General features: G+C 31.8%; 2 protein-coding genes across 5 annotated transcripts in view; both read left to right on the top strand.

The window, feature by feature from the left end:
• LOC145322229 (steroidogenic acute regulatory protein, mitochondrial-like) overlaps nucleotides 1–13,822 on the top strand; it is a 243,691-nt gene that overhangs the window by 215,758 nt on the left and 14,111 nt on the right. Inside the window, exon 1 of one of the 3 annotated variants that reach the window (XM_080164089.1) lies at nucleotides 11,814–11,858. The exons of 1 other annotated variant lie outside the window; for it this stretch is intronic. The gene's annotated coding sequence lies outside the window, so the exon portion shown is untranslated. Of the gene's footprint in view, nucleotides 1–11,813; nucleotides 11,859–13,249; nucleotides 13,294–13,822 lie in introns of those variants that run through there. One more of the 3 variants, XM_080164090.1, reaches the window with a different exon arrangement.
• Nucleotides 1,351–3,908, top strand: LOC145322230 (uncharacterized). Of its 2 annotated transcripts, XM_080164092.1 has the most exons (5): nucleotides 1,351–1,422; nucleotides 1,491–1,535; nucleotides 2,878–2,943; nucleotides 3,079–3,170; nucleotides 3,613–3,908. In XM_080164092.1, the coding sequence occupies exons 1-5, from the start codon at nucleotides 1,389–1,391 to the stop codon at nucleotides 3,760–3,762; spliced, it is 387 nt and encodes a 128-aa protein (XP_080020218.1). In that variant the 5' UTR covers nucleotides 1,351–1,388; the 3' UTR covers nucleotides 3,763–3,908. The 2 variants fall into 2 exon arrangements, with proteins under 2 accessions (XP_080020218.1, XP_080020219.1); XM_080164093.1 differs by lacking the exon at nucleotides 1,491–1,535 and having other exon boundaries at nucleotides 1,376–1,422.

Here is a 13,822-nt window from a genome sequence, read left to right as displayed (position 1 = left end):
CCGGATCCGAATTTACCAGCTCTGCCGAATAAAGCCAACCCTATTTGAATTATAAAAATTGTTGGGTTCATTATGTACACTTTTCATGTTTTATTTTCTTGTGCTGCAACTCTTGGAGACAAATTGCGTAAATAAGAAAAAAACACGTAACTGTGTTTAACCCTTACAAAAGACTTATATATATTTTTTAAATACTTACAAGGAGATCTAGTGCAACAAAGAGCCTAGTCGAGCACACCTTCCCCCTTAATTTGAAAAAAATTTGATTAATTGGGGGAGTTTTGTGGTGATAACGTAGGCTACTTTAGGTTAGGCTTAGTATATAGGGAAAATGTAGCCCCCTACGGTAAGGGCACCGCATTTATAGGCCTCGCAGGGTAAGCGCCCTCTGCAGGGGTTGTCCACAAAGAAACAAACTCCCCCTCTCACTACTTCATAGGGAGGGGAGGGGGTTCTATGCTTCCTAGGGGATTAATGTCTAGGCCCAGAAACAGGTGCAACTTTAAAGTAAGGTCGTTTGGTAATCTGATTATTCGTTGTCTGTAATATTAGGGATGAATCTTTAATTCAGTTTACTTCAACTTTACTCATGTTAAACAACTTATTTGTATAAAATGAGAAAAAAAACAGAGGGAAAGATAAAAGTGTTTGTAGTAAATGGGCAGGTTTTTATGACTAGGTTTACATTAGTCACTGGGTAGCCCCATAGCTGTGTTTCATAGGTATAAGCTTCAAGGGTTATGCACAAGAGAATAAATCTACAACCCATTATTTTTTTTATTTCATTTCAAATAATCTTTTTAAACTGAACACTTTGGTTGAATAAAGAAAAACATGAAAAAAATATTTAAAATTTAATTATCTGTTCTCCTAGTTACTTTTAAATAAATGGTTAAATGTTTGTTTTTATTCTGTGCTTATCTTTTTTATATTATGCTTTGATCAGGGCACTTAACAACATCAGTTTGATTCTATACACTTTTCACTATTGATGCATTTTTCATATTATTTTTTTTCCTAAATAAAGAGTTTTTTATATATGGCTTTTTTTTGAACAGTTGCGCGCGTCTAAGGTTTAGTTAAAGGAAGCGTACAGGAAATACAATTCTTTAATTTAAATATTTTTATTTAAAATGTCATTAGTTACTAGCTTTCTAACTTTGTGCAAAAAATGAACTCATAATTTTGCAATAACTTTTTGATTATTGAAGCTGAAGGCTTAAAATTTAGGGTAATGGGTCTAATTATGGCAGTCTTTCCACAATTAAAACAGTGTATTTCCTGCAGACTTCCTTTAGCTCTCTCAAAGGAGAGATTTTGCTATAAAAATCAATTAATGATAAATAATAATTCCATGTGACTTTTTCATAGCTTACAGAATCTATAAAATGAGAAATATTTTAAATCAAGTATTTGAGATGGGTAATCATCAAATAAAAAGTTTAAATATAGAAATCTAAATTAATATTAATTACTTTTCTCAATTTCAGCCAGTATTTGGTTGACAGTAACTCACACAACCTATCTTTTTACAGGTATGTAAAATTAAATTTTTATCTGGCTAAAATAAAACAAAATTTTTGCACCTGCTTCAATGTTTCTATAAAGACTACCAAGTTAATTACCTTGTTGGACAGGAATCTCCTTCAATTCCAAGTGATCATCTAAGATTTTTTTTAAATATTAATTTTTTTTATTAATTTTCATTAGATTTTAGAGAATAATTTTTTTTTTTGTTTGCAAAAATGTATATTAAGAGAGCCATCAAAAGCATTTTGGAGTTTTAAAATATTACTTTTAAAAAAAATGAAGGATTTGCATTCAAATTTAGACTCGTGAGTGGACTAAGACTAATCAATGAAACAGTACAACAGAATAAAATTGTCTCTGCTTTTAAACTTCTTTGTTGTTGTATGCCGTTTCCATCATTTGTATTTAAAAGAGCTGATGCAAAATCCTCCATATCTTTGTCAATCTACTAGAGCATTTCACCGCCTTCTTTGCCAGTTGCGTCTTCTTGGCCAATATCAAGATCTTAAAGCATCTTGGCAAGATAAATCTTTGGACATTCTGCGTCATCATCATCTTCATCCACGGGAACCTTGGTGGTATCCTGGTAGATGTTCACATACTGTCTCATCATAGGATCCTCCTCCAGATCAGCAGCAAAATCATTGTACTTATCTAGAAGACTAAAGAGCATTATTAGCTTGTAGTGGGATGCAATATTCTAATGCCCACTATAGGATATTAGTTTAGGTAACATCCAACAGATAACCAACCCTTTGCTTGCACCACCTTTGTCTGGAAGTCCTAGCTGCACAATAATAAGTTGCATCTGTTTACAGACCATGGCATTCCCTTTACTGTACTATTTGTGTTATGCCTCTGAAATAGTAGCAGTATGTATCATTTTAACATCTCTAGTATGAAACAGTGTGGTCCAGCATGAAACTAACAAGAAGGCATGCTATATTTATGCTAATCTTCCAATTTTCTGTAAAGACTAAATGGACATAGATTTCTGATATTGCCAATTTGATGCTGACGTTACTTGGATGTGAATTTCAAATGATTTTTACAATCTTCGTTTCTTGCATTTAATTTCTTATTGATCTGAAAAGGAAATCTTTACTTTTTTGCTTTTCAAAATACCAGAGGCTTTGCATCTTGCCTCAAATGTGCAGCCTATGCAACAAGACGTAATGGGAATGAACCTCTGATATTGCATCCTAATTTCGTGTTTAAGAAATAACTTGAACAATTACAGTACTAGTGCATTTATTCCCTGATAAGCATATCTTGATTACAAGAGCTCAAGCTTCATTAAGATAGACAGACAAGCATGGCATTGTATTATAGATGTTATTTGTAAAGGTGTACCAGTCAACCAACTTTTATTAAAGTTTGGATTTCTGCACAAATACTTTGCTGATCTATTGGGTGAGATATAAATTTAATGTTTGCATACAAAATAATGAATGGTCTTCAAGTTTATAATGGAAAAGTATAATTTCTTGATTGATATACAAATTCTTACACTTAATTTGTCTTATACATGTTTATTATCTTATTTAGGCCATTTATATTTTTGGTACAGAAATGGCAGTTGCATTGAGATGTCCATGGTGTTATGGCATGCTTACAAATATACACCTTTAGGGAACATGGTAGGAATTATTTATAATATAATTTATAACTATCTATGTTATCAACAACATGTAAAAGAATGCATTTAATTTTAATATCTTATCAATTGACTTTGCAAATATATACTTTAATTATTGCACTAAAACCTTAATCATTTGAGTTAGTAATTATTTATCAAAAACACAACAACATAATCATGTCTTAATCAGCACAGCTCAGTACTCTAAAAAGTTTGCATGTATAGGTAACTTTCTGTAAGTTGAATAATTTAAAATGTATTGATCATGCACTAATTCATATAAATTGGAAAAATAATGTAAAGAAACTAGGGCTTTTAAATTAACTACATTTTAAATTGCTGTAAGTAAAATTGCCAAAACTGATTTTATACAAATTTAGTGTCTCTGCAAATCTGTAGCATAAATTGCAGAAATAGGAAATATGTGGTTTTTATTGCTTTAGATACCACCAATGATAATACAAATTGGAGATGTGATAGATGCCCTAGCCTGGATCAAGATATCCAGCACATCTGGTAAATCAAGTTTTACCAGGGTGATTTCTTTTGGCTTCTGGTGTCTTCTTTGGATTGTTAGATTTTATTTCATGTAATTTTGAATTTTGAGAATTTCAATCTTAAAACTATTTTAATTGTTAAATTTTAATTTTAGATATAAGTAATATTTTAAATGTACAAAAATCAATTTTATTTGTTTTAAAATACATAATTAGATGATTAAAAATAAAACATATTAATAATTGTGTGTTGTTTTACTTAGAATTGCTTCAGCTCTATCTTTATTGAATCTAAATGTCACATAAATTTACAAACTAAATTTGATATTGATATGATGATTTTAATACACCTAAATCAATGAATGTAGAGATATTAATCAAGAACAGACTGGTATAAGGACTAAATGACTAAATTTTGCTTTTTATTATGAGGAAGGCGACATTCATACTTGTTTGTGCCTTATTTTTTTGTCCTGTTTGGAAGAAAATTATTTGAACATTTATTATATGCCGTCGTTTATTGCTTTTTAATGGCTCTTTCTTTAAACACCGGTGTCCTGGATAGGAAACAGGTTTTTTTTGACATACGTCTCACAAGACCTACGTAGCCATGACCGGGAGACAATGACAGTTCAGTACATGACTTTTGTTAAATCACAGCTGATCATTTTTGTGGATTATTTTGAAAATTACTTTTATACCCAAATTTTCATAGTTTTTCCTCAAAAAATGACAATTTTCTCACATTTGCAGCTTAGTTAGCCTAAATTTACGCAAGAAAAGTATGTGAATACAGCTGAACCTAAAGACTGTGTTATCATCAATAACAAAATCTTTAAGAATCTAAGATTTGTAGTCTAGAAATGAAATCAGAGTTATTTAAAGTTAATATTTGAATTGATGTCTAAACAGCTTTTGTAATTATCTTTAAAAATATTTCATGTTCCTGTTGCAAGCCTCATGACATATTATATTGTTAAAACATAGTTTCTGACTGTGAAAAGACCACTCTCTGAGGTTCCACTCATGAAGTTAATACAAACATGCTTCAGAAACAGCAATGATTCTGTTCCAAGTTTTCCTTGAAATATTAACAAGTGCTCAATATTGGTTCCTGGCTGATTTAATGTCTCAACATCAAAGCGATATCTGCTTGGGGTATAACATATGTCCATAACCACAGTTGCCAAGTCCTATAATACCATTTATACAAGGCTACAATTAAATAAACAACCAGTCCCTGGTTCAAAAGAGCTTGCAGAAAGTTAATATAGATGGTCTTGGTTGAATCTCTGCCCTTTGTACACACTGGTTGTCTTTACTACTGATTAAATGTCATAGTGAGAACTATGGTAGACACCTTTGTTCTTTGAAGCAAGAGAGTTTCAAGTGGTTCAAACTGTGTTATTTAGATTAAGTAAAAGTCTTATCAAGGTTTTCATAGATGAACCTACATAATAATTATAGATACATATTGAATTCTAAGCTGGATGGATAATTTTTAAGTTAGTGTATTCAAACATTGTGTTGATATGACTCATGAATGTAAGAGCAGCTAAATGACAGAAAAGCACTTGGCTTGTAGCTTGAAGAAAATAATAGTTGCTTATGACTAGAGTGAATGTGAATTCTGGTTACATGATCATAACTGGATTTCATGCAAGTGTGGTTTTCAATGGTGACTTTAAAACCCAAGTCGAAAATAAAACACAGGCAAGTTTTCTGTCCTAAGCAGATCAATACTACCCTTCCTAAAAGCTACCAGTAGTAAAGGGACCTAGAAAGGTGTTAAACAGATTAAACAAGTCCACAATATAGAATTAGCAAAGCAAGAATAAAGGGCAGTTTGTCTATCAAATGGTGTTAGATTTGGAATCATAGACCCACCTGACTTTAGCATATCAATCAGCGGAGTAGTTGAATGAGTATTAGAGAATGAGAGGATAGGAGCTCTTAGCTAAAGCAAGGGAGTCTTAAAGACCATGTAGCTAGATGCATGGCAGTCTTGGCTTCCAACCATGGAAAGATCTCTCATGACAGTAGCTGGTTCTATGAAACCAAAGGAAGTAAAAAGTAAGAATACCAGGGTGGAGAGAGGTACCCTGTTTAGTGGACAGTATTATGAAGCATACTTGTTAAAGTTAAAGAATATGGACGGTAACTTCAACGTCTTGAAACATGGATCAAGAAGTTTAACAGGTGGATTGTTAGGAGAGAAAGTTTTTGTGAAAGAAAGTTGAGGGCAAAAACATTATGTTGCTTAGTCAAAGACAAAGTCAGATAGATTGAATTATGTTGAAGCCAGGTGAAAGCCTATGGAGGCCAGAAGCAGTTCTGACGTGCAAATTTATTATAAATTCAAAATAATTAACTCTTACTCAATTTCTGACTAAAAATTTTTTTCCATTGATTCAGTACAGCTGTTACTTATTATACTTTTCTTGCATAAATTTATGCTAACTAGGCAGCAAATGTGAGAAAATTGAGATTTTTTGGGGGAAAAACTATGAAATTTTGGGTAAAAAAGTAATTTTCAAAAAAATCCACAAAAATGATCAGCTGTGATTTAACAAAAGTCATGTACTGAACCGTCATCGTCTCCCAGTCTTGACTACATAGGTCTCGTGAGACGTATGTCAAAAAAAACCTGTTTCCTATCCAGGACACCGGTGTAAAAGTTTTAAATTTATTTTGCTTGTTCTCTTCGATTGGTTACAAAATTTTCTGAAATAAATTATAGGTTTCTTGTACCTGAATTTTGTTTTGCTTTAAATATAAACCTAAAAGACAGAAGAAATTTAATGGGGGAAGTGGCAAATATATTATTTATTCATGGAATAAATCAGGCAAGTATTGATAAATCCACGAAAAATATCTTAATTGCTGATGTTGTCCTTAGATAAGAAAAAGGTTAGATACTGTAGGAAGTCTAAAAGAATATACATAAATAAATATGTCCATACATAGTTGAAAATTAAAATTACATAATTTTAAACAGATGATTTTTGCCTAGTATCACAGTATATCTATAAACAGCTGATAATAAAAACAAATAGAAACAAGTGATATATTAGTGTTATTAAAGAAGATATATTTAATCGGTGGTAAAACCATTACACTTTTCTCGCTGAGACATATCAACAGTTCCTTCAAAATCAGGGCTTTTTGTTGGCTCCTTGAAGGCTAGTTATTGTATTTTTTTCAGGATAAAAACATTTTATATAATAATGCATTTTTTTTAAGAAAAGAGAAGTTTTTTTTGCTTTAGATAAATCATATTTTATCTATTAGAAAATAAGTGATAACAAATATTCTCATCCTAAACTTATCTTCTTAAGTAATTCTAGCGGATACCATGAATCTACAGGGATACCGTTAAATTCATTTACATCCCCAATGATGATAAACAAAATTACCCCTTCTGTAGATTACAACTAGTGGTCCCCAAAGTTGTTTAAGCTGAAGAATAAGAACTTTGGAGACTAGTGTATTAAACAGCCAGATGTCCTCTCCCTCCCTGAGCGGATACGCCACTATAGGCCTCTTGTGGCACTTGAATGGGTGTCGAGTCAAAAAACAAGGGTAAAAAACATTTTATAGGAGGTTTTTTATTTCTCTTAGAATGGTTGGGGTACCCACCCCCAAAATAGTCGAAGGAACTTCGCTGGACCTATGAGAAGCTTCATCGGACACACGAGAAGCTTCACTTTAATTTCAAACTTAATATATTTAGCAGTTAGCGAGATCCTTCAAGACAAATACACCACCGACAGACCATTAAGAACTTTAATAACGAATGTCATAATTATAGAGAAGCAATTTTTCTTCAAATGTTGCGATATAAAAACAACTTTTTGCGCAATTTTATTGCTTTCATAACTCTTACTTCTTAATCAATTTATATAATTGTGCTTTATCAAAAATTATATTTGTTTGATATTAAGAGCGTGGCTTTACATAAATTTACGTTTTAATTAGGTTTTGTTCATTGAATAGGGGCTAGGATAAACATAGAAATAATTGTGCAGTCAAAACATTTCTACCACAGCCTTTATTGGAATTTGTAAATAGCAATTCTGGTTAATCACAATTTTAGAGCTATAGCAGCAGCTTTAGTTTTGATCAAGGGATAATTTTGTTGAATAAAGGATGTGCATCAATTTATCATCTTTTTTAGTTTAAATATTCCTGAAATTTGGAAGCTTTCATACTCTCGCAAATTAAAAAAAAATTATGGTAGTTTTTATCCTAGTTTATTTACATAAGAATTATTAATCAATAGAAAAGTTTTAAACAAACAATTTTTTTAATGAAAAGGAGATAATTTTATTTATCTAAGAGAAATTTCTAAAATTATAAAATCAATTCTTGTTTAAATTTTCCATTGATAAATAAGAATAATGATCGATGTTTTTATTCATAAAAATTAAACAAAAGGGTATTTTGAACATCAAAGCTACTCTTTAACAAGTACCATTCCGTAATTTGATCAAGTTACTATCATCATATTCATCAGCTTTTTTTGTTTTAGATAATTTATTTCAAAATAAACATGAAAAAAACCATGAGCTTTTATACATTTTTAATATAAGATACGAATTGCAAATTACAAAAATTTTTGACATACGACGGAAGAGGGGTTTTTAGGGGGTTGACAACCCTCCATTATGCAAAACCCAAATACTCACGCCAAAAAATCCATTAGTTATGAAGAATGTTTAGACCAATTGTAGCAATATTATACTGTACTTTGGCCGCTTTTATTGTTGTTTGTTTTTACTGTATATTTTTTAGTTTAGGTACATATTTTTGTAATGCCTCTCCTCTCTTATTGATGGGTGTCAACGCCATCCGTTTAATTCACCAGGTATGATGGGGGGTTGGCTATCAGCGCACTGGTATGCTAGCTGTAAAATGCTTCGCCCAAGAACGGGATGTAGATACAAAGATGGTAATGAAAAGGATATTAGTCGTTTCAATAAACTAAACAATAGAATATCTTATTTCAACTGTTGGAGCTTTTTTCTCATAACACTAAGGCTTCTCCAGAAAACGTTTATCCGAAATTAATACTCAATTTTACTTTTACAAACATTTAATTCTTTATTGAGTTAAATAGCCTATATCTTATCTTGCAACATTATATAATTGTAAAATAATCAAATAGTTATAATCAAAAAGAACGTATAGTTATAGCTATCCTTATAATAAAGTAACAGAATGTTTGTCTTTCTGTTTGTACTGTAGTATCTCGATAACCAATGAACCGATATGGTTCTCCTTTACAGAATAGCTTCAAATAGGTCCTGGTAAGGTTAATAGCTATTTTGGGGAAGCATATCACCACCCTCTCAAGAGAAATTCTAAAAATAAAAAAAATATAAACGACGTCAAGAGGATATTTTTGGTATTTTTCTTCAATTTTTTTTGTCTCTAGGGGCATAGCCGCTAGTAACAGATATTTTAATCAATAATTTGTATAGGATGACAAAAGCTAACAAAAGTAATTAAAACAGCATCTTTATTTTAGCTCCTTTAACCAATTTAGTTTAATTTTAAGACAAAAAAAATAGATTTTTTTATGTATAAACTAAACCAATTACCTCTTATCCTTATACTAAAGTAACAGGATGTCTATTTGTCTGTGTGTTTGTTTGTTTGTACTGAAGGATCTTGCTAACCGCTGAACCAATCGGGTTCTTCTTAACAGGATAGCTTCTCATAGGTCCCGGGAAGGTTAATAACTATTTGGGGAAGGGTACCACCACCCTCCCAAGAGAAATGGCCCCTAGAAAAAAATTACCCCCCTCAAAAGAAATTTTTTTTTTTACTTTTTCTTTTAACATTCAAAATAATAAATTGGGTTATCAAATTCGACTCTCCCCTCCTCAAGTGCCCTTAGAAGCCTCTAGGGGCGTAGCCGCTAGTAAAGAACTACACGTATGTAGACAGCGTTACATTCTTTTATACAGAAATATGAATAAAACTACATGATGTTTTGCTCGTCAATAATAATGTTTGAAGCAAAACAATTGGATAACGTTACATAATCCAAGCAAATGAAAAAAAAATCAGAGGGAGTGAGGGAGACAAAGCATAATAAATCGACTGTTGCGTGTTAATAACCTTAATTTGTTAGTTTAAAGCAAGAAAATTAGGAAAGATAAGAAGGAACACCTAGAAACTAATATTTGTGATCATATTTCTAGTTTAAGCTTTCACACAGATTATAATTCTGAAAAGTAAACTGAACATTTAATTAGAAGGGACAAAACCTGTGGTTTGCACAGGGTTTTGCCGGGGGGGGGGGGGGGGGGTGGGAGTTGCGTGAAGCGCATCTAATAATTTTGACACATTTCTTACGAGTTTTGACACCGCTTTTAAACTAAAATCGACGGGAGTGTTAGCTTTATACGGATGTTATTTGATTGTCAAGTGGAGTGGACACTTCCAACCAGGTTTCAACCCCCCTACATATTCAACATACTTAAAAAAAGCCTACACTAGCTTTGTTAATTTTGCACGCCAATAACATGTTTTTTTTTTTTATAAAGATCAAGTAATAAAGTTAATACAAAGATTGTGGTTCTATTAAATTTTGTCCCTATATCCAAGTTTCATTATTATGCTTTGGCTGCCTGGTACTGAAAGTATTGAATTGTTAAAAGCGAAGCTTTTTAAAAGCGAAGCTTTTCTATAATTAGGGTTGGTCCGTCCGTCCGTACGTCCGTCCGTCCGTCCGTCCGTCACGGATAGCTTTTTTCGTTAATTTAGACATGTTAGAATTGTCCTATCGATTTCAAATTTTGCATGGTGATTCCTTTAGTAGTTAGGTACGATTTAGAAAGCGTAGCAACTCTATAATCATCACCAAAATGTCCGTACGTCCATTTTGAACATGTTGATTTTTTACTTTTTTAAATAGCTTTTTTCGTTAATTTAGGCATGTTAGAATTGTCCTATCGATTTCAAATTTTGCATGGTGATTCCTGTAATAGTTAGGTACGAGTTAGAAATCGTAGCAACTCTATAATTATTACCAGAATGTCCGTACGTCCATTTTAAACATGTTGATTTTTTTTACATTTTTAACAACAAACTTGTATGTGACCTAATTATCCGATTGGTCTGATTTTTGGTATACTGTTTCCTGGGACAACAAAGTACAACATTATAAGCGAAGCAACTCTATAATCAAGTCCTAAAAATGTAAGTATGTCCATAATCATTATCCTGTATCAAGCAGTTTTTCAACAAATTTACTTACAATTTTGCTTTGACTCTTATACATTCGCATTCTGATTATTCAGTTCTGACATTATACAAGTGTTAATGTCCGTTTGTCCTACCGTTTCAGAGCTTCGCTTTTATGGATGTTGTCATCCTTGTTTACTTAAACTTTAATGAATTTAATTAAATATTTGTATTTCAGATGGATAGTTTATAACCAACAAAATGAGCATCATTAATAGCTGAATAATGTTGTAGCCTAATGCATCTCTTATATCATCATAGGGGCTGTACTTTAAGGCGGGTTGATTTTCAACTTTTTTGGAATTTCACATTTTCCCACATTGGCAAGGGTTACTGGGCCTATATAAAACCCTGTGAAACTTGAAACAGGTTTTTTAATCCAAAAACAACGGGCGCGCGGGGGAGAATAAAAAGTGCCCACCCCCTTATAAAACCAAAAATTGAAATTCCTTCAAACACAGGCATGTTGCATATCAAAATGACCGCATTGAAATGCTGATTGCAGATCTGAAAACCGTTTTGAAAAATATTGATTCAGGCTGAAATAATTTTCAAATAACCTACCAAAATGAACAATTTTGACTAAATCAGCCTTTTTAGATACTTAATTAGCTCTTATTCGAACTAGGAGCAATATTTTTCAAAACGGTTTTCAGATCTGTAATCAGCATTTCAATGCGGTCATTTTGATATGCAACATGCCTGTGTTTGAAGGAATTTCAATTTTTGGTTTTATAAGGGGGTGGGCACTTTTTATTCCCCCCCGCGCGCCTGTTGTTTTTGGATTAAAAAACCTGTTTCAAGTTTCACAGGGTTTTATATAGTCCCAGTAACCCTTGCCAATGTGGGAAAATGTGAAATTCCAAAAAAGTTGAAAATCAACCCGCCTTACTGTACTTGGTCTATTATTACATACAGTGTTGGTTTTACAGTTTCAGGTAGTTTCTTTATTAAATATACATTCAATAATTAGAGACAGTTAGCTATTTTCTAATTAGAGTTTTTAAGGGGGGGGGGGGTTATGCAACCATCTCGTAATCAGTAAGCAAATGACACTTAGAATTCGAATTTCGATCTGAAATTTTTCATGAGTAATCCTTGGTAGGTCTATTTTCCCTAAATCGAACAAAAAGTTGGAAAAATAACGGCTGGCGGGTTTGCCGTTTAGCCGTTTTTTGCCTATTTTTAGGGCAAATTCATCATTAATTACGTAGGAATAACTTGAAAACATATTTTTGGTTTAACTCATGTTAAATGATAGCAATAACCATTTTTTAAATTTCTAGTAGCAACAGCTACCGGCTAGAACCGTTTGATAAGGTTTTTGAGCTAAAAAAGTATTATGTGGAGATAGGTTTCGTGACTAATTTCCCCTTAATTTGCCAAAAAATGGCAAAACGGCTGAGCTGCTAGCTGTTAGCCGTTTTTTTCTCAACTTTTTGTTCGATTTAGGGTAAATAAACTTACCAAGGATTATTCATGCAAAATTTCAGATCGAAATTAGAATTCTAAGTGCCATTTAATCATTGATTACGAGATGGTTGCATTTAACCCCCCCCCCCTTTTGTATTCTTTTTAGCGAAGCTACTCTATAATTCACTTTGTATGTCCGTCAGTAGTAACGCTATGGGGCCCCATGGGGGAAATGAGATTTTCTCGGCTTCTATTCAAGATAAACAGCTGAAATTTTTAGTGAATATTCTTATATTAAATGCCCATTTAATCTATACATTGTTTTGTCCAGCTGTTTGTTAATTGGGGTGCTAGATCGATTCCTAGATTTTCAAGTATTCATGATTTTCTCAATACAAGATAGAAGCCTGAAATTTTTAGAGAGTAATTCATAATTCATATTACATATACATATTTTCACCAAGTTTTATTAAGATTTGTTTATTAATTGGGGTGCTAGATCGATTCCTAGATTTTTTAGGTTTTCTTAATTCCTCTATTTATGGCTAAAACTATCAGGGATTGAAAATGCTTCATATTCCATCAAGTTTCATTAAGATCCGTTTATTAATTGTGATTCCTAGATTTTTAAGTTTTCATGACTTAAAGTTTGCTTGATTTTAAAGGGTTCGGGATTTCCCTATTTAATGAAGTTTAATGATTATTGTATTACACTGCTCTATAGCAAATTTTTTCCCGATATCCATTCAAAATTTTGAGCTTAGCTACTTATGGATGTTGTCATCCCTGTTCAATTTTGAATATTATTAACTTAGATTGTTGCACTTTATATGGACATAATTGTCTTGGTTTCTTAATAGAATTCCTTATCCTAGATACTACATATGTATAGATATTAAGTATAAGGATTATATCTCAGTTTTAAATTTACTTTTGCAAGGTTATCATTCTTTATATAAGGTAAATGTAGTATATGTAGATATTTAAAGTTATCTTATCCAAGAAGGAAGTTTTTTGTCTGTATCGAAGGATCTCGCTAACCCCTGGAACGATATCCTATATTATCTACTAGCGAAACATGATTTTGTCCAATTTTAGCAAAAATCTATTACAAAATAATTAGAAATCAGTAAATATAATGAAATTGAAGTCTCTTTATAGCGACATATCTACCGATACCAAAAAAACTTGTAGATTAGCAACGCTTGTAAAATCTTTACAAACATCTTTGAATTGACTTTTGGGTTTCTTAAGTACATATCAAATGTAGGTCACCAAAAGATAAATATAAGCTTTTAAGAATACAAATATTTATGCATATTTTTTTGTACAATAAATCTTACATATTGTGCTGTAAAATTGTTAGGGCATACAAATTATTTCAAGTGTTAGCTCAGCTGTATTGAATTATGATCAACCAGAGTTTTTGTTTCATCTATGTTTACATTGTTTATCCTACTATGTAAGATTTTTTTTGTCTAAAGCTCAA

This window comes from Acartia tonsa, chromosome 6 (genome assembly GCF_053477335.1).
Source record: "Acartia tonsa isolate MP-2025a chromosome 6, ASM5347733v1, whole genome shotgun sequence".
Taxonomy (NCBI): Eukaryota; Metazoa; Arthropoda; class Copepoda; order Calanoida; family Acartiidae; genus Acartia; species Acartia tonsa.
This window is presented reverse-complemented; position numbering and strand designations above follow the sequence as displayed.

Excerpts from the sequence above, each read along its gene's own strand:
- LOC145322230 (XM_080164092.1), top strand. The coding sequence starts at position 1,389 with ATGAGAAATATTTTAAATCAAGTATTTGAGATGG. Across the intron at positions 2,944-3,078 it reads ATACTTTGCTGATCTATTGG|GCCATTTATATTTTTGGTAC; the intron begins GTGAGATATAAA and ends TATCTTATTTAG. Across the intron at positions 3,171-3,612 it reads ATACACCTTTAGGGAACATG|ATACCACCAATGATAATACA; the intron begins GTAGGAATTATT and ends TTATTGCTTTAG.